Source organism: Grus americana, chromosome 3 (genome assembly GCF_028858705.1).
Source record: "Grus americana isolate bGruAme1 chromosome 3, bGruAme1.mat, whole genome shotgun sequence".
Classification (NCBI taxonomy): Eukaryota; Metazoa; Chordata; class Aves; order Gruiformes; family Gruidae; genus Grus; species Grus americana.
The window spans coordinates 65,015,401-65,036,768 of record NC_072854.1 but is presented as its reverse complement, the minus strand read 5'-3'; the positions used below and the strand labels follow the sequence as shown (position 1 = coordinate 65,036,768).

Genomic DNA, 21,368 nt, shown 5'->3' with positions numbered 1-21,368 from the left:
ACAAACTTAATGACAATTCTGTCAGCCAAAATCTTGTCTTACAAAACTGACTTCGTCAATTCAGATAGATAATGTGGTATTTTTTCTGAAAATCTACTAAAATTTTAAGAGGTTTGGAAAAGTTCTCACACTAAATATACTACCAGATACTAACTATACTAAGAGCTTTTATTTTTTAAATATTATAACATTTATTAAATGTTAACAGTTTTTTGTTTTAACATAAAGGAATTTCTGAGTTTTCAGCTATAGTGCTGTGCATGTTTCTTGCTCCTCAGCATTTTCTTTTCAGCGTGAGTCAGGTCAAAGTCTTCAAGGTTTTAATGCCATGAAAAAATTTCTGGTATTATTGCAGGCACCAGTCTGATTGTTTCCTCTTTGAACCTCTTATAACTGTCATCAACAAATTAATTGCTTGAAATAGCATCTTTGGATCATCTGCCTTTCCAGGCACTTTCATCCCTGTTAGTTTCAAAACTGTTGGTTCCTCTGTTCTTTCTAGCTCATAGTTGATTTTTAGACTGCAGTTAGTTTTTAGACCAGGCTCCGTTACTGTAAGCTCACAAGTATGGACCAAGGCATGAATCTCAAAGTTCAGAATAAAGAGCACTGTGACAACCCACCTAACTCTGGATACTATGTGCTTCACATTCTCCTCTCTTCTCTCATCACTTCTTTCTCACTTCAGACATCCTTTCCATCCAGTCTCAAGGCTGAGCACTATGTTCTGAGAGCTTAAAAAAAATTGAAAAGCCTACTAAATTTTTGTTGAAAACGGTCTAGTGCCATGTGGTCATATTAGCTTTGACACAGATATGGAGATTTGCTTTTTGAGTTCACAACTGTTACACCTTGTTTCAAATGTCTTGGTGTTCTTTTAGCAATGGTTCAGGTTGCTGTGAGTTTGTGTTTCTAGTAATTAACCTTTTGAAACATTTTTGCAAGTCTAGAAGACAAGTGTTTTAGTTTCAGCTAGTAGTTTTATCCCAGCAAATCCATTGTATTGTCAATGCTCTTTAAACTTTGCACAGTTTGAGATGAAGTCCAGTAGATCCTTAATACATGTAGCTTTCTGTTAACCAGGGAATTAGCAGTAACTAGCTTCTCATAGTACTTCAGGATGGAGCAGAAATAGCATATTCCCCAGAGCAGTCAGGTGTTCTTCATTTGTCTGTACCCAGCTAGGGACCCTGAGGACAACTAATAAATGTCCTGCAGTTTGGCTTTGGAGAAGTGGAATAAGAGTCAATTCAGCAATACTTTAGCATTGATCTTAACTGTTAACTGTAACAGATGCTGGAAGTTTTGAAAAATTAAGATAATATTTCTGTAATCAAAAGGTCTGTTTGCCAGTCTCACCAGTAACTTTGAAGTCACTGGCCAAGTCAAGTTTAAAAGGGTAGTGGTAGTCCTAAAATAAATATTAAGGCATGTTCCATGAAAATGAGCAGCTGTGTAAATGCCAGAGGCCAAATGAAGGGAAAGGCTGGCAGAACTTGGCCATTAAGTTTCTGACTTAGTAAAAACTGGTTCACTCAACAGGTTTGTATAGCTCCAAACTACTTGCAATGCTGCCTCTTCATGAAGGGGTGGAGTGATGCAGAGGTGAACTGTTTAATACAGGGAGTGGGACAGAGCAATTAGGAAGGGAAACCTTTCATCCTTACTAAAAAGATTTTGTTAGATTCTGTCCATGAAGGCAGCAGTTTTGTGTGTTTTAAAAACAACAACAAACAACCTAACAACAAGAAGCAGGAAAAAACCCACCACCAAAAAACCATATAAACAGTATCCCATAATCTTTGCCTTAATTTAAAGTTTGAAATGAGGAGGTAAGGCTCTGTCTCTGAGCAGTGCCACCATGCATGAAAGCACTTAGAAATTTGGTTAATAGTTTTCTGAATTTAATTTTAGCTGACTGTAAACAGTTAAAGAGTTATTTCTGAAATAACTGGTTTAGACTAGGTTCACGTACAGGCCATTCACCCAATATAGCTCAGTGTAGAGGAGCACATGAGATTAGCTTGACTAACACCACATAGTTTGTCCTATATCTTCTGGAATCATTTACATTGATTTGCCTATAGACATGGGACAAAAATACTGATTTGTTTTCACAACTATACTAATGCCATTTTTGTCAAATTTTATGAGCACTAAAAATTTTGTATTTGTAATTTTTGTTGTAGTGTTTGAAACTTGGTTAATATTTACTTGTTACTTTATCAAAATATAACAAGTTTAGCATTCCTATTGTGATTGTAATCTGGTTTCTGGATCACAGACTAATTTTATGTACTTCGGTACTTTGTTGATCCAGTTGTGGCTGTAGCTTGACTTACCAAGCATGAGGACTCTTGACAACCGTGTATTGATACAGCATGCCTATATCTTATAAAATTGTTCAGAGATTGACTTATTTGCTTTTAGCAATCAACAGTATGTTTGAATTTAATTCTTTGCCTTGTCATTGATTTAGACTTGTAAAAATACTCTTAAAGCATAGAAACCTTTCTCAGGGGTTGCACTGGCAAGCTGAACTGGTATAATTGGAGTACTCTGTTCATTTGTCTGGGATTTTGTAAGAAAATCAGCATTTACAAAATAAATGTGAAACTCGGCAGCTACAAAGCTGAGGAACCTTTCTGTGGATTTTGTAATTAAAAATACATGCAACATGTGGCATTGATTATATCTTTACAGTATTTGAATGCCTTAACCAGTTTTTTTACTTGTATGATTTTCATTGGCAAGCATGAACTCTGAAGGTACTTTTGTGTTGACTGTGCACCTGTATCTTCATTATGGAATGTGACTGTAAAAATGAATATTGACAGGTAACAAACTTGGTTGCACACAGTCTGACTGAAATAGAAATACTTAATGTGTATTAATGTGCTTTCCAAGTCCAGTACTGCCCAGGGCAAATGTAGGACTTTCCAGTGCAACCTCCGAACTACTATGCTAAATCTCCTCAGTGATCTTTTACTCTCATCTTTCTCATCATGCTGACTTCTCTCCTCTGTCTGTTCAGCAGTGGGAGACATTTAGCGAACGCTCTTCAAGCTCACAAACTCTGACCCAATTTGATTCTAACATTGCACCAGCTGATCCTGTAAGTCAATCACTTAGCTTGCTTGTTTGAAATTAATTTTATTAACACTGAATTTCCATTCATTGTATTTAGCTGTTATGCATGATTCCATGGACTGCTTTTGGGGGAATGGTGGCAGGCTTCTTAATTTTTTTGCTTATATTAGGAATATAAATTCTCTAGTACTCATGTTTAATATCTGACTGCAAAGAATGATTTTTTCCCCTTGATTTTGATGTAATGCGACACTGCTATCAAAACCTGTATTACACAAAGTTTGTAAACATGAAGTTTTTTTGAAAATAGGTATATGTCAACACAAGGGCCACTCCCAGTGATAAACCAGTCCTGTTTCAGATTGTCTTCAGTGTTTTCTTGTTTTTGTTTTTGGTTTTTTTTTTTCAAGTTGCAGAGCTTGATCTTGAGCTTGCAGAGTCTTAGGAGTTAACAATGCCAACTTTATTGGAACAAAAAAACCTGCCGGGCTTCAGTGGGTGTGGTATTTCATGCTCCTAATGTTTTCACCAAGTTACTTATTAATAAGGCTTTTAGAGTTTCTCCAGCTAAATCTCTGTGCTTTACCCAGTGAGGAGTGCTCTGAAGGATTATGTAGTTAAGTATCTTGCCAAGTTTGGGAGCCAGAAATTCGCTACAGTGTTTCAAGTTCTGCTGGTTTTACACTTCACAGTATGGGACATTGAAGCAGTTCTGAACTGCATTAAAACTACTTCAGTATTTAGCTGCTGCTTTCATCCTGCTTTTCTTACAGATTTAATTACCACTCTTAGTGTCCATTTTATTTAATTACGGTGTTAGTGTCCATTTGATTATATAACAAAATAATAGGTGTACATAATAAGCATTTAACTGCTTTTGATTTAAAACAGGCCACTTCGGAAAAGATACAGTACAAATATACATATATTTTAAATACATCAGTGCTCCAGCCCTTTTTCATCTGAAAGACATTTTTTGTTTAAATATACTGCATTTTTATGTTTTAATGAAGTAAACATGATAGAAATCAGTTTATAGTTGTTTCTTACTGTTTATAATTGCTTGGCAGTAAAGAGCTATCACTGTCTTGTTTTCCCAATAAGATAGTAAATTATTTTTACACATTAGTAGATGACAGAAATCTGAAGTTTGAAATTTTTCCCATACGTTTATAACTTTAAAAGTAGAACAGTGATGATATATGGAAAACTCATATATAGCCATAGATATGTGTGTGTGTGTATGCATATGTGTATAAACAGAAATTCAATAAAAATCCAAAAAATCTACTGGGAGATCACATTCTTGAGTCATTTTCTTACAATGCTTGTAGTTGAGAAAAAATTTAAAGAATGCTGAGCATCTTTGATGCTTTGCTAAGGTAACAGACTTTGGGAATAGATACTTCAAAGTTTTTATTTTCCTGTGAAAATAGGAACAAATGACAGCAAATTTTCAGTAGCAGTGTGCAGACTTCTTATTTTAGTGATGCATACGACTGATTTATTGAACAACTCCTGCTTTCCAAAAGGAGAGAATCAGCTTTCTCAAGCAGTTGTTAGTAACTAACTAAAGAGTAAGTTCTTAGACCAGTTCTTTTCTCCTTTTGTTGGAAAAGCAGATGCTTTGGTGGTAAAAGATAAGTGGAAAGAGTAAAACAGTACATTCATCCCCTGGTATGGTAGCATAATTTGCCTGTTGTAAGTGAAAGTTCATAACATGTTAAGCTGTTTGGTGTAAAATTAGATTCATGATCTGAATTAATATGTTGTATAAAAATCCATGTAACTATTTGAGACATGGTTTTTGGGGTAGCTGCAGATTAGATTTCAGCGGAGGACTGAAGTACCTACAGCAAGAGTGATTGTCGCATGACAATTCCAGCCTGGTGCAACAAGAGTGTTTAAGCTGTTACTAGAAAGTGGTTTTAAAAGTTTATATTTGCAACAAGAGTAGTGCAAGTCAATTCAAACAATTTTAGAAAATATTAATGTAAATGTATTATGCTTTGTAAATTTGATCTACTTGAGTAGTCAGAACAGATTAAATAAACTTCTGATACAAGGGTAGTTTTGAAACTTCTTGTTATTTCTAGGGACAGAATATACTCTGGGATTTTTTTTGTGCTGTCATTGTCCCACCCATTCATATATTCTGAATATAGATGACAGTAAAAAAAGCCTCAGACAGCTACGTCCATATTTTTAGGTTGCTTGTGAACAAACATAAGTCTTTCCTGAGATTTTTTTAAGCTATCCACACTCAGTCTCCAAACCAGATGGAAAGGGCTGTCTATAAAGTACATTAAAATGGAGTCCCTTGTCTGAACTACAAAGAAAATGCCTAAGTGTAAGATCAATTCCTATCTAGAGATACAGTCCAGAGGGTTTATTATCCTGAAGTTTAGCAGATTTTACTGTTTTAAAGACTCCTGAAACTATTTGTCTTAAACTACTATGAAGTACCTATTTTATAGAGAATCACTCATACTATTTAAAGAGGCCTTTCTGGCAATGTTCAAGGCCAGGCTGGATGGGGTTTTGGGCAACGTGGTCTAGTGGAGGGTGTCCCTGCCCATGGCAGGGGGGCTGGAACTAGATGATCTTCAAGATCCCTTCCAACCCAAACCATTCTGTGATTCTCTAACTTTCTGAGGCATCATAAGTCAAGCCAAGGAGTAGGGTTTTGAAATTGTTGATTTGGTTTTGGTTGGTTTGTTTGGGTGGGGTTTTTTTTTGGTTTGGGTTTGGTTGTTTGGTTGTGGGTTTTTTGTTGTGGGGTGTTTTTTTGGTGTTTTTTTTTTTTTTTTTTGGAAGATGCACTTGAAGTAATGGATATCTGGTATACCAAAAATGGTAGAAAGCTGGTAAAATTCAGGTCCTGTTTACAAGGCAGTTATCTATAGAAACATTTCTAGTGCCTTTTTAAAGTAGTATGCCAGGTTACACCTTATAAATCATTAGAGAAACTTGAGCTTATACAGCTTTGGTTTTATGGGTATATTCAATTCCCTGGAACTGCGTAAAAAATTAAATCTATGAAATTTTGTTCAGAAATGACATTTCACATGGTGTCAGAGACTCTTAATAGAAGAATTTAAAACTAGATTAACATCACTTAACTCTAATCTGCTCCACAGGACACTGCAATTGTGCACCCAGTTCCCATAAGAATGACTCCAAGCAAAATCCACATGCAGGAAATGGAGCTTAAAAGAACTGGAAGTGGTAGGATATTTTCTCTTGCTAAAGAGGAAAGTTTTGTATAATCAGAGGTGATTTTGCTTCCTTAACCATGCTGCCTTTTTTTCTTTACCTTAGATGAATATATCTGGAGTTGTAACCAGCATAATTAATGTGATTCTCTGAGTTAAGAATTAGACTACTGTTCAGACAGGTGCAGAGTTTGAAATGGCCATTTGGCGCAGTGAGGATTTCGCCATCTATAGGAGATTCATTGCTTGGAGTAGTTTAGGAGCATCATAATGTAGATTTGATTTGAGCCTCCAGGAGAATGTCTAGGTTTCCTTTTTAAATACTGAAGGGGACTGTGAAGATGGAGAGCATAGCCTGCATTGATAAAGCTAGGTGTGTCTGTGGTCAGAAATACTGAGTTTATTATTTTGAAACCTGACAGCCTTTGGGAGTATTGACAAGCCTTTTTCTTAATTCTTCTTCTTTTTTTTAATACTCTGGTCAATGATAAGTAAGATATATGATAATTTTCCTTGAGGAACAGTGGAGTTCTCAATCTATAGATGTGTCCCAATACGCCAATATTTCCTAAAGTCCCGTAACTCATGCACAATACTCGGCATACAAGAATAAGCAAGTATCCACAACACATTTCTTTTAAAATTTCTTTAGCCTTTTAAATAGGTAAAGATTCCCAACTCCTAAAACTGAGAAATAGAAATAACACTATTACAATGTAAAACTTCAAAGTTAAAACAATTCATACATCAAAAGTGTTAAAATACAACAATTTTAGTTTTGAGTACAGCCCTTCAGATAAGGGCTGAAAACTAATGTAAAGCTTTGGCATCAGAAGTAAAGGCTAGTTCAAATACACTTGTTTATTTAAACTTGTTTTTCCATCTAGATCATGCTAACCCTACTAGCCCACTACTTGTGAAACCACCTGATCTCTCAGAAGAAAATAAAATGAGTTCATCTGTAAAATTTACAGCTGGAAATACAGTTAGTAAGTACCAAAGTACTTTCTGATCTCATTTTTTTTACATTACACAAAATGTAGATCTGATATATTCTTCAATGAATGAAATCTTGCTAGATAGGATAAGTTTATCTCATTTTAGAGCTTCTGCTAAGAGAGACATTTCTGATGTGAAGTATATATTAGAAATGGTAATTAAGAAAGTTCTGCTGATGTCACTGGAGATTTCCTACCATATGTGTTCAAAAATTCATTTTTTGTCAGCTCTTTTCCATCTTCCTGTTTTCTAATCTTAGAATGAGAAATTGAAATGTATGGAAAGTGGAATTGACTAAATAGCATTTGATTCTATTTCCTCAGAACTGTGTAACCACACATTTTCTGAAAAGTGAAAATTTGTTGACCACAAAATTGTCAGGCAATTCTCATCTGGTTTAGCTACTAAGAAAATGTGATAGACTTCTAGATTTCTTTTTCAGGTACACCTTTTCAACTGTTTGTTTGCTTCTAATAGCCTTTTTGATTTTCATTATCTCCTGTGTCCAAAACACTTTGCATTATTTTGACTAGTCTACTTGTCTAATATTGAGAGAGGTTCCAGATTATACGTAGCCTGAGTGAATCTCGGGAGTCTGTTTCTGAGATTTTTTTGTTTTCTTTAAGCTGGGAACTTCTCTTCGGTAAAACTAAGGTTTGAAGAGCTCTCTACTTTGAGTCCTTTGCATTATTAAGACAGAAGTATTTTGGTTTGTAATACAAGAGTAATTTAGAAAGTGCCTTTTGCAGTGTGTTTTGCTTTCCTCGCAAAGTCTGTTTCAGTGGTACTCTTCATTCTGAGCAATGTCTTGACCCTGTCTGTCTTTTCAAGCAGAGTTCTGTTTTTACTAGGTAGTCTTCTGATGCAAAAGAAAGAACGAGCAAACATAGTCTTTTAGTGGGGAAACTACTACTATATGCAGGATCTAGGTTCTGAGAGCCCTTCTGTACTCCCTTTTCCTTATCCGAGTATATCTTAACCTTTGATAAAGGGCCTGTAACTATACCAATAAGTATTCTTCCCTCAGAGGAAGAAGGTAGTGAAATAAAACAAACCTCATTGCAGTGTAATGTAATGCCACTCTGTAGTATCTCAAACTGGAGTTACCATGGGATGCCCATCCTTGTTCTGAAGAAATGCCTCTTGTCAATATTGTAAGTAATTTGGATGGTTAACACCTTTCAGCTGAATCCCGAATAAATCATGTCATACAAGCTAATTCTAGAAAATTAATTTCTGATGCCTAAAAAACCACTACAAATCTAACAGGACTTTTTTTGTGCAGACTTGTTGTCTTGGTAATTATGTTTCTTAATGTTCTTTAGTGTCATACTTTAATAGTGTATCTGAGCACCTTCTAAATCAGTGACGACATCTGTAGTGTGCTTCCTTGAGCTGTTGGGCTGGAGTCATTTTTCAGTGTTTGCTTTAGTTGCTTGGTTTTGAATTGCCATGCCAGAATTCATTTGAGAATAGGGAGTCTCAAGTTAAGCAAATCCTTTTCTAAGAGGGTTTTGGTTTTGATTTTTTTAATATATATCGCTGTTTTGGAAGTGTTTCGTAAATGGATGTTCTTAACATTTCTTCTAGAATATTTTGTTCATATGTTCACATGCTTTTTTCTGCATTGTGCAGAAGAGTACAGATTTCTTAGTGTTTTATTGATCAAAATTTAGATGCAGGTTAATTATTTTACTTCTCACACTCTACTGCTTATGGATCAATATATTAAAATGGTATTTGAACTGAGAATCAGTGGAGATTTATAAGCTTCATCTTGATGTTGAGGAATTAGTGTTGTGTCTTTATTTTCCACGCTTTACATCAACAGTAGGTCAGCATGGAAGTTATGAATTTGTAAATAGCAGCTCAGACCTAAGCCAAGAAGCAGAGACAAACTTTTCCATTGCATGAGATAAGAAAAGTCAGGCATAGGAACTGCACAATTGTCTTTCTGTGCAAGCTGTGTGATTTGGAACAAAGGAGGGAGGATCTATAACTTCAGAAAGTGATAACTACTGAAGTTCGGCAATAATTCTGATTGCTGGACGCCCACAGTGTTGAAACTGTTATTATGCAAGTAAAAATAAAAGCAGCAAAAATAACTGCTGTTTTCCCAAATTGTTTTAACTTTAAAGCAACATGCTACTTCAATATGTCATTAAGGACAATTTTTGAATATGTTATTTTAAACTCCTGCTAAATGATATAAACAAGATCATGAATACTGCAATCAGAAGAAAAGGATAATCTAAATTACCTTCCTCCAAACTGAAATACAAACAAATATTGGGTGAGGGGAGTTTTGTGTGGGATCCTTCAATTATTCAGACTCAAGGATTTTGAATACTGCCCAGATGATACCTTACAGGGAAGCAATACAAGGACATAAATCTTTTTTAAAAATAGAAATACGAAATTTGAAATTATATATTACCTATACCTTTTAGGGTATATTGATGATGCAAAACAAATATGAAACTTTATACTTTCTTTTACCAGCAGATGGTTACAGCAGTTCGGACTCCTATGCTTCAGATCCAGAGCAAATTGGAAGCACTGTAACACGGCAACGGTCAGTAGAGTAGCAACTGGAAAAAAATAAATAAAAGGTGTTTAAAGAAGCCTGTTCTGAGCTTCTGGTTGTTTGACAACTAGCTTGTAATAAAATGATGGCTAAATGGATTCTTAACTTGAACTTTCAGGAATCTGGAGACAGTTTTCTTATGTATTAACAATGTATGTTGTTCCTGTTAATGTGTAAAGTGAAAATTCAGAAAATACTGTAGTCTAAAAAGTTGTTTGGGATTGACCAATGAAATGAAACTCCACGTTCAGTCAGAAATCTTGATGAAGACTTTCTCCTTAAACACAAGGGAATGTAAGCACAGGAGATCATGATGTTACTTGAAACCAATTTTTTGTATTTTTAAAAATATCCATTAGGTATTAATGGAGAAGGACCTTGTAACTTTGTAGCATAAAAGAAGAATAAAACATAAATTGGAAATATCACAGCAGTAACTCAATCTCTTTTAATAATGGGCTTTTATAAATGAAGAGCATAGGCCCTACATAAATAAAGGGATTGGAGGAAGCTATGCCAGCACATAACCAACAGCAGCATCATTTCATGTAAGAGAATGTGCTGTACTAGCTGGTGCTAATTGTTCCCATTAAATCTGCCTGAACAGGATTAAAAACCAACTATGCCATTAACCATCTTACAGTCAGTTTCAGAGGTAAGTTTCAAACCAAAAATAATGAGGGTGACTTCAATAGCAAAGAAGGATTTGGAATTGCCTCTCAGTACAGCAGGTTGAAAACTTCTTTCCTCCGTTGTTACTTAATGGCAAGTTTGATTGTATGTCCTGCTTCCACATATGTTTTTGCACTGTCAACATGATGGTTCCAACATGTTCTTTTCATCTCTGATTTTCAGTTGAGTTCTCTTGCTGAATTTGTGTAGATGAGTGAAGCTTTCTGATGAGTTGCTGCTTTACAGCACAGGTAGCTTCAGTCCAGATCTGGCAATTCTGACAGTGTGCATACAGGATTTTTTTTTCTTCCACTTCCTCTTTTACTTCCTTCCACTGATATCTCTTCCACCAATTGCAACTTTATCTATAGAAATGACATTTTTACTTAACCCTACCATTAGTCCAGAGTACTTTTTGTATTTTCAAAAAGCAAAAACTGACAAGGCTGTCAGATAACAGATACTTCAGGAGTATCCTTAAACTACTTTCTCCCTTTCGTAATCCTACTTTTGCATTTTATACTAGACTAGCTAGAGGGATGACCCTAGGAGTCAGTGTAATTACATTTGTATTTGATCAGCTGGAGGGTTACACAGTGTTACGGAAGCATTGTCCTGGACACTATATTGAGAAAGCGAAGTGTTTTATTGCAGTAATTCAATTTTCCATCTGGACTTATCCATTGAGGAATTTCAGGTTTTGTGTGAAACTTAGGTTCCTCTTACCTCTCCCAGTTTTATCTCTTATGATAGTTATAGAAGAATGTTACAGAAGTCAGTTGTAGAAAAGATGTTATCACTTATTTATGACTTGAATAAAAGAGTAGCTGTATTCATGTCAGTGATTCATTAAGTCTGTCTTGGTCAAATTGGACTAGTTAGGAAGTTTCTGCAAGCTGTTTTTAAATGAAAGCTGTACAAACATTCTGTATACAATAAATCCCACTGAAATGGCACTCAGTGCAGTACTTCATCCTTCTTTCTGAATGTGTGGTCAATGAACTTACAACAGGTATCCACTAGATGGTGATCCTACTTAAGAATGAGTTAAAATTTCTGAAGGTGCTACCAAGTATACAGATTTGGAAAATTTCAGGCAGAGAATTAAATAGCTATCTTGTACGCTGAGATGCTCCTTAAGCTCAATATACATGGAGGCAGGTCCAGCAGAATATTATTCTTCTTCAATGACATTGAACTTAACCGGTTTAAAAATCTGATCAGGATATTTACTACATCTTATATACTTCGCAAATTATAGTGACTACCATCTGGATGGAATTACCATATTTAGGGTTCTCTGTTCTTGAGTTATCATTGTTTGGCATGTGTGTCAAGCTATTGGTTTTCCAAAGATAAATTACTCGTGGTAATACAAGAATAATTTGGATAACAGAGATTTAAGTAAATAGAAATATAAAAACAATTGTGAAATCAAAGAATACCAGAAGGTTAAAACTGATTTTGCAATCTTCAAAGTCAGTGACAATCAGGCTCTTTTCCATCTGTCAAACTTTATTTTTTTTAATGGCATACTTTGAAGAACTTTTGAATTTCAATTCTGTTGTAGCTGCCTAAAATGACTACAGAAGCTTATATGTTTTGCAGATCACATTCAGGAACATCTCCAGATAACACTGCGCCGCCGCCACCCCCTCCAAGGCCTCATCCTTCTCATTCTCGATCATCATCTTTAGATATGAACAGGTCTTTTTCGGTTACCCCAGGTAGATATACTGTGTTCCTAGTATATATTATTTTTCAGCTTGTATATTCCTGAAGCAGACTTTTTTTTTTCCCTCTGAAGAAAGATTTAGAGTCTGTTTTTAAAATACTGCTTCTGAATGAGAAAGCTGAAAATGTTGTCAATCTTCCTGTTTCTATTAAAATTTGTACTCCACTTTGCTTAAACAGGTTATTTAGAAGTAAATTCTAAATGCTGGCTTTGTAGTCCTTTGGATGAGTGTGGGAAGCAAAGTCAGGAAATAACATTTTGGTAGTGCACCCACATGCAATGAATTGCATCTGCCAGTAAATTTTCAAGAGGAGTTGTTCTGGTGTCAGATGTATTAGAGACAGGTGTTAAGTATTTCACTTCAGAGGAAATGATTAAAGGTCACTTTTGATGCTCTACTTAAGGGTTTTTATTGTACTTCTGACTCATCAGTACTTTTCAGTTCAGGACCACAAAGTATGAGAATGTTAACAGTGTATAATGAGGGTAAAAGAAAAAAAGGACTAAGATCAGGAAAGTATAACCATGTTTGTACTTTGAGCTGGAACAAAGGGCAAGATCCATGTTCCAATTTCTTGTTTTGCCTGTTTGCAGATTTGAAAGATGACATTACAGTTGTGGTCCTCAATATGACAGGCTAGCATGTAGGTCAAATGCAAGATTTCTTCATGTTGACAAGTCAAAAAATTAGATAGCACTATAATGTGAAGAGTAACAATCTTGACCAAATGTGATGCCTCTTTTACAGGACAGCAACAGGCTGGAGTTGTTGCCTATCCCCCTGCAGTGCCTCCAAGACCACAGCCTTCGCAGGTGATGTCACTTTTGAAAAATCATACTCTAACTTGATGCATCATTTTTATCTAACTCTGAATTTTAACTTACCTCTAAAATGAGTAGTATTGCTTGGTATTTTTTTGAAACTGCCATGATGTGGCTGATAGCAAAACCTAGACTACAGCCAAATATTAACCTTTCCTGAATAAAGAATTGCTTCTGGTGGAACCATGGGAAGGGATTAGAGATTGAGGAGGAATAAGTGGCTCTGGAGCTCTGAGTTGTAGGAAAGAGAGGAAAGTTACGCTTCCACATTTCTTTACCTGTCCCTGTGTAGCTGATAGTCCATAACACAGACTGAGACCAATTGTTCAAAGTTTTGCAAAATAAGTGTTTGTCTTCCATCTGTGTCTAGCACAGGGTATAGTTTTACATAACATGCCTGCTTCCAAAAGGAGTGATCGCACTTCTTACTTTGTCATGGACTTGGAGATCTTTGCAGTCCTGGTCTGAGTCAGTTCAGTTGGCTGATTTAGTAGTAAACAAATCCTGCAAAAGTGTTTTTTCTTTGTCTCAACCAGCTGAATCCTTCAACTGTTGTGCAGATCTGACTTGGGCCAGATAAAACTGATTTTCAGTTGGTTTTCAGCAGCAGCTGCTGGTTAGAATCTGAGTTACCAGCAATTGAAGTCAGTGGATCCAGAAATCATCTGCAAGGAAAGAGGGTACAATGACTGGCATATTCCATGCAGTGTGATCACATAAGCACGTTTCCCTATGGAACTAGACTAAAAATCTGTATTAAGCCTGAAAGAGCCAAGCTGGACTGTATAACAGCAGAAACATTTACCGTCCAATGAGTCTAGATAGTTGTACAATGCATCCATCTTTGGTCTCATTCTCTGGATAATAGCACATCTGATTGAACTTCCTTTTCTCTTAAGTATTTCTCTATTTTTATAAACACAGAGTGGTCTGTCTGTGTCTTGGATGGGATGCACTGCGTCCTACTGACAGGACATAAATTTTGTCCACTAAAAGGGCAAATAATCTTTTTAACATTCTCTCACAAACCATTGTTTGGTGAGATTCTTTGCATCAGATAACTATGTTAAGAACCATGTTGCTAAATATCTTTGTTATTTTATTGCAGGGTGCAGGTCCTCACGTGCATCGCCCAGTAGATGCTGAAGGCCTAATAGCTCATACCAGTACCTCACCTCAACAAATACCAGAACAGCCAAATTTTGCAGACTTCAGCCAGTTTGAGGCATTTGCTGTTTCAGGTGTAAACAAAGAGGAAGAAGATGAAATTGAAATGCACTCAGAAGTCTTGCAGGTGAGAAGAAATTAAGATCTTGTCAATTGTTTAATACCACCAACACTTCGGAGACTTTGTTAAAACCTCCTTCTGCTGTTTGAACTCAGTGGCTTTTTTGTGGTGTCCCAGTCCATTGCTAGAAAGCAATTACATTATGCACTGCTACACTTATTTAGTAATTGCCAAACACCTAGGCAGAAGAAATTTTTTTCTCAGTTCTTGATTGTAATTCAAAAGACCTTGTACTTATTAGCATATATGAGCACAAACATAATTGTATTGGTGCATTTAAGACTTAGCACAGGCAAAACTTTTCTTCTGCTCACTCTTGCCAGCCCTTCAAATGACTTGCTGGTAAGTTTTAAATTAGTCTTGTCTTAATAAATGAGATGACTGTCAAGTATTGTAAACATCTGCTAAAACTCCATTAATTTGGTTTTGTTCAACGCCATCAGACAGACAGCTAAAGTGAATAGAGTTCTGGCATCCTTTCCTAATAGATCGTTAGAGATGTTTACAAAACCTTGTTTCCTACTACAGGCACAGGACTTAAAAGTTTGGAAGCCTCAGAGTTTATCCCTATTAATGTCATAATAGCTTACTGCTATTATATGGATTACTTCATGTTTTCCTTTCATAATTTGTAGCATTCATCCAGATTGTAAGTTGTCTGGGGCACTTCTGCATCCTCTGTTGCAAAAGTACCTGTAGTGCTTTAAAGTTCTCCCAGCTATCAGCAGCATGTTCTTGCTTCCTTTAATCAGGAAGGTCGATGATGTAGAACCGTTTGAGCACTCTCCATGTACCTCATTGCAAAATCAGCTATGTTAGCTTAAGCTGCCACTGAAAACTGCTTAAGCTTGAGGATTGTTTTGCATTGAAGTGGATGGGGAACAGTTGCATTGTGTTTCATTGGAGGGATTAACCTTTGGCAGTAACAAATAGATAATGGTGGTAATGTAATAGCAGAAACAGCTGTAGCAGTTTATCATCAGGCAACAGCCTCTCTTGTACTATACAGTGCCTCATAACATCGGGGATTTGATTTTATTCTAAGGTCTTCCAACATCCAGAGTACAATGCTTGAGAGCTGAGTACTTTCAAGTAACTATTTCATCTTTTTTTATAGTGATTTTAGATTCTGTATCGAATCTTAATTTCTCTATCAAAAGACAGGCTTGACTTGATTCTGAACATACAGCTTTTTACTTGTATGCCTTTTTGGTAAGCTCTTCCGAGGCCAAACAGTGTTTGTGACCAAGATAGTTTTATATGGTTTTGCTCCAAAGCAAGTGGTGTTGTATTCCAGCTTGTGCTTCTCAAGAAGACTTGAACTGGAATTTTAGGTGTTAACTATATTCATGTATCAGAAACACAGCATACTTGTATTTATTCCAACTGTTGCCAAATGAGATATTTGTTAAGTAGTAGTTTTCTAAACATACTTTATATCTGTTTAGGTTGAAAAGGCCACTGACTCTGCGAGTTCTCTTAGAGTTGCCAAAGCAGATGGAAGAGTTGAAGACAAAGCACCTGCTAATGTCCCCACTAGTGCGGTATGCAAAGTACACTTGGAAGGAGAGCGCAGTTGTCTAATGTATATGAAATTATACATCTGTTCTGATTTGCAACAGCAACTTTGTATGCTGTACACTTGAACTCAGTTTTCTTAGGTCAAATATGTGCTTGAAATAGGCACATGTATGGTGAATTTTTGTATCAGATGTTCATGATTAGCTGTATTCTTGAGATAGCAGAAAATTAAGATACTTGTGTTCAAATTTTTGAAACAGAGCAAAACTTTAATGCAGAGCTTGCTTAACAGTAGCTTCTTTTTGTTACAGATGCATAATTACTGGGGGGAAGCGTGCTCTGAGATGTGTATTTGCAATTGTCAGTCGTACCATGGTGTTTCTGCTTGCACAGTTCTTTGTCAGTGCGTAGCAACTTACTGTCCTTTCACTGGGGGTAGGATTTGGTGAAGTTTTTTTCCAGACCATATGAGAAAGCAGCTAGATGTCTGTCAGAAAATGTCTGATGGGTTGTAAATTCAGTTAGGTCAGTAAATGATTTTAAGAATATATAACGCAAACCAGTTACCAGGTTATAATACAAGTAAAAATGCAGTTCGTGAGAATTAATAAGCTGTGTTTTCCTCTTCAGGGTAAAGGCACTACCCCACTTGCTCCACCACCAAAGCCTATTCGCAGAAGATTAAAATCAGAAGATGAGCTAAGACCTGAAGCTGAGGAACATACACAGAAAACAGGTGTCATAGCTGCTGTTCTTGCTTCACAGCCATCTATTCCTAGGTAACCCAAGAAGTGTATAAATACATCTGTTACTGGAAAGTTTACATTTAAACAGCATACATGCTTTCTGTTCCAGGAGTTGCAAACAATTTGAGTGTGTTTGAATTAGATTAATTTAACAGTTTAAAGGTTTTTGTTTTTTAAATAAGATCATCCCAAAGCCTCTACTACTGGGAGACCTCTTAGAGATCTTGAATTTTGGAGTGTGAACTCTTTTTAACTGCTGCAAGTATGTTGGAAATAAGTGGTGGAAGTATTAAGATGTAGTGTTTAATTTTAAATAATGGTTGCTACGAACAGTCCAAAATGTGTAGTCTTTGTATCCTAGCATGAAAGTGGACTATTACATTAGTCACTTTGAGGTAAATGAATGTGGTACGGTGTGTTGGGACTTCAGAAAATTGATTATGACAAGTTTTTAAAATGTGCTGCTTGCTGTTTCATTGAAACTAAGTATGTGTAGCTTTCACAAGGTTAAGCCAGTGGAGTAGAAGAGGGAAAATAAACAGTGTAACAAGTTAAAATTTGAAAAGAAGATTCTGCTCATTTAAAAAAGAGGGACTATAAATGAGATATTCAACTAAGCGACGAAATGACTTACTACAATACTTCTAATATATTCTCAGATCAGTGGGGAAAGACAAGAAGGCAATTCAGGCATCAATCAGACGTAACAAGGAAACCAACACTGTTTTGGCCAGATTGAATAGTGAACTACAGCAGCAACTAAAGGTATTTCCACAAACTTTGTCTGTTTACGAGAAGAGCCTGAGAGGGTAGGATGTTGGTGATGTAACAGGCATCTCTGCAAACCAATGCTATACATAGCAGAGGATATTGATATAAAATTGGTTGTTTTTGTAGATCATAGAATATCCCTAATTGTGACAAACTTTGTGAAATTACAAGGAACACTTATTTCTACAAACCACACTTTTCAATGTATTGATTTGCTTTCACCTACACTAAAAATAAGAAAGCAGAAGTCTTGGTATTAATAATTAGAGGTAGCTGTTGTGGTCATCAGATACTTTAAAAGCAATATTGAGGAGAGCAGTTGAAGTGGCTTGCTTTCTTCTGAAGGTAAAAACAAACCTTAAAGTCTTAATACAATTATTAATATTTTTAAACAAATACAATCTGGAATACAAAACTTGCAGCTTAATAAGAACAACGATAGTCATCTGTTTGTCTAGGTCAGCTATTACTGGTTTGGATTTACCTGTAGGCACCATCTTAACATCTTTCTCTTGCCATTTTTCTTACCTTCAGATATCTAATTTTAATGATCATGTTAATAAAAAACACCTTAAATGTAAACATGAATTAATGTGATACTGTCTATATTGGAAGATAGGCCATTTTAAAAACTATTAAGCCTGAATTTCACTTGTTACTGTTTGAGAGTTGAGGTGTGTAAAATTCACATAAGAAAAACTGGGAGTTTCCAATCCTTTAACCGAGATGAGAGCTTACCCCCTTAATATTTTAAACTTCATTTGAAAATATTATAGTTGGGTTTGCAGCTGGTTACAACTTTGTGGGTTTGGGTGATTTGAAAGAAATTAAGAAATACTAAATGGCTTCACCTATGAACAAAGTATTGCTTTTCATTTATGAGTAATTACTAGCTATCCAATCTTCTAATCAGATTAAGGGAAGAGTTCTCTAGATTCTAGAAGAGACTTGAATGTTAGTTCTTAGAACTGAAGCTGACACTTGCCAGCTTTGATCGGATGAGGAAAATTTTTGTGCTCATTCTCTGTGGACAGTCAGTAGAAAATCTTTCTTTTGTAGGATGTTCTTGAAGAGAGAATCTCCCTGGAAGTCCAACTGGAACAACTTCGACCCTTCTCTCACCTCTAAGCCTACTGCCGTTAACTGTGAATTTACTAATTTTGAAAGGGGTATTGGTTTCAAAGCCTGTTTAAAGATCCATGCATCTAGCTCAGTGCACTCTATTCTACATTAAGTGTTGTGGTTCTGTTTTGTCAATTTGTTCACTTTTGTATTTAAGTATTTTAATTTCAGTGCAGAGAGAAAAAAAAACTTTTTCCTTGAATGTGACACTGCCTCTCACATCACTTTCTGTGGGCATCCGTGCTCTTTGTTGGACTTGAGTTTGCAGAGTTTGTCGCCAAAACTTCCAACTGGAATTTTTTAGTGGTTTCTTTTTTCCTGTTGAAACATCTTTGCAGAAGAGGATTGCTAATCAGTTGACTTTAAACTTTAAGCACATAAACCCTTCTTTTGTTATGGCATTCATTTTATTGCGCCAGAAAGGAGAAAAACTAGTAATCTGTCATCAGCCAATGTTACTTCCCAAGCTGCCTTTCACAATTGGAAAACTGTTCACAATTCTAGAAAGCCTGCCTCTTTGCAATAAACCAACTTATTCAGGTTGACAGAGTTCTTGCAGGCTGTTTGCCATATCAGCTGGATTTGATTTTGTGTTTTTGTTGCATACATTATAGAGTATGTAACCACAGATTGCCAGGTGTTCACATTTTGTCCGTTCAGGATCCTGATTCAGCCGCATGCATATAAAGATTTATGGTACAACTGGTAGTCTATCAAACAGACCTTTTTCAGTCCTCCCTTTTGTGAAAAGAGTTGGGTGTAAATCCCCAACATGTTAATTACACGTTACCTAAGCACCACTTGTAATTGCATGTTTCACACATTACCTTTTAATAACAGATCACATCCACCAGTCTTCACTATAACAGATTGTATTGTCAAGTAATGTGTCAATACCTCTATGAACTTTTAATTCCCAGCAAAAAAACAAAAACAAAAAATGAACAGTTTGCTTCTTAGGAATTCTGGGGTACCTTTTGTCATCTTGTTTCCAGGCCTTATTTTTCTGGCATATAGACAGGCTTCACAATTAACAGAGTTCCCTGAGTGTATCCTGCTATTCAGGTTGATGTACTGTATTAGGATTTGTTGTATATTGTATGATACACACCTTTTGATCTCATATGTAAATTTGCATTAATTGCTGACTAACAGCAGATATTCTATTTAATGGCTTCTTCTGGCTGTGGGATCATAGATGTTTAACTGCATGGATGTATCTCTGCAGAATCAGAACTAGCAATTGTGTGATTTTTACACCAATAAAACAGCACAATATTTTAATTTTGTTGATTCATCTTTACCTGGGAATTGAAACTAATTCAAGTAGGGGGGAGGGTTTTGTTACAGGTCTACAAGGAAATTTTTGTAATTTTGTGGCATATACGAGAAACAGTTGATCATAATCCCTTCATCATTTTCTTCCCTCATTTTTTAGGGGAGATCAGAAGTGATCAAATTCTCTTGGTAATCTGTGGCTATACTCCTTTTGTATCCTCCAATAAGCAAATTTAATATAGTTGTAACTTCTAAAAAGTAAATGCTGGTATTGACTTGGGTCAAAGAAATGTCTAGTTCTTCAGTCTTCATTTCTAGTTTGATTTCCTTGAGAGTATCTTTCCAAATTAAAACTAAATGGATTGCTTATTAGCAGTCCTTATCCTCACTGTCTCACTTCTGTGCTTAAATGAAATTCTCTTAACATCTGCTTCCCTTTCAAAAGGATAGCTAAAGTCCAGATTTTTTTCACTGGATATGCTGTTTGTTCAGTGAAAAAGAAGTATTTCTCTTTTTTGTTATCATACACAAACTGGATTATTATGGTTAATTTTTATTGCTATAACTATTCCAACATTTTTTTCAAATGTCATGGAAGTGTTGCAGATGGCTTATGTGTATAATCCAAAGCAAGATTCCCTGGTATGAAAGACACGAATGTCATAGTTGCATGAAAGATGGTACTTTCTATTTGCATGTAAAGGGATTAAGAAATGACAGCTAAATGGGCACAAAAGTTACATATAAATTACATTTCAACTATGTTTCGCGAGTTAGTAGAAAGTGCAAGACTTTGACTTCAAAAATAAGATAAAGCTTGGGAAATGCAAAAAAAACCCCAAACCAAAACAAACAAAACCCCTACAAAACCAAACTAAAACCCAAAAAAACCCTAAAACCTTTAAAATTGGACTAATCTCTTCTATTATAACTGCCAAGTAGCAAAACCAGTGTTTAAAATTTAAAGTGGGAAAAGTGGGTCACTTACTGTAGTCAGAATGCTGATTTCAAACCAACTGTATCTTGTCCGTACTTTATTTTAAAGTTAAAAATACATTTTTAAAGTAGAACTATTTTCATATTAATGTTTAAGTATTAAGCCTATGTTTACAGCAGCAGGATTCTTAAATTAGAATTTAACACTTTAAGCTTAAATGTAAGAAGCCTTTTACATTCAAATGTGACATGTACATATGAATTTCTGTAACATCCATATCTTGCTAGTAGAATGACAAGTTAGTGTCTCAAGTGAAGAACTTAGGCAATCTGAACATTTTTGTGTCTTGTCAACAAGTCTGTTTAAGAATTTTTGTGGATTACTTGTAATGCATCATTCAGTACGTTTTAAACCAGTTTTTCATGATCAGAAGAGCTTCTAACTGAAAACTTACTTACGTCTTAAGAACATCACTGCCAGTGATGTTCAGAAGTTACCTCACTTAGTAATGTAACCCAACTTTAATCCTCTATAAAATTATTTCCCTGTCTTCTCCATTTGATCTTGATCCAGCTACTTGATGCA

The 21,368-nt window shown here is 35.7% G+C and overlaps 1 protein-coding gene across 11 annotated transcripts in view; it reads left to right on the top strand.

Annotated features, from left to right (window-relative positions):
* REPS1 (RALBP1 associated Eps domain containing 1) overlaps positions 1–19,849 on the top strand; it is a 67,070-nt gene extending 47,221 nt beyond the window's left edge. For 5 of the 11 annotated variants that reach the window (XM_054821884.1, XM_054821883.1, XM_054821879.1 and 2 more), the window contains 11 exons: positions 3,035–3,115; positions 6,231–6,318; positions 7,193–7,294; positions 9,807–9,879; positions 12,172–12,290; positions 13,047–13,111; positions 14,229–14,414; positions 15,857–15,952; positions 16,560–16,708; positions 17,335–17,440; positions 18,506–19,849. In XM_054821884.1, coding sequence (XP_054677859.1) covers positions 3,035–3,115; positions 6,231–6,318; positions 7,193–7,294; positions 9,807–9,879; positions 12,172–12,290; positions 13,047–13,111; positions 14,229–14,414; positions 15,857–15,952; positions 16,560–16,708; positions 17,335–17,440; positions 18,506–18,574 — 1,134 coding nt within the window. In that variant the 3' untranslated portion in view covers positions 18,575–19,849. The remainder of the gene's footprint in view (positions 1–3,034; positions 3,116–6,230; positions 6,319–7,192; positions 7,295–9,806; positions 9,880–12,171; positions 12,291–13,046; positions 13,112–14,228; positions 14,415–15,856; positions 15,953–16,559; positions 16,709–17,334; positions 17,441–18,505) is intronic. The other 6 variants (XM_054821885.1, XM_054821888.1, XM_054821887.1 and 3 more) reach the window with 3 other exon arrangements.
* Positions 19,850–21,368: the final 1,519 nt, after the last annotated feature.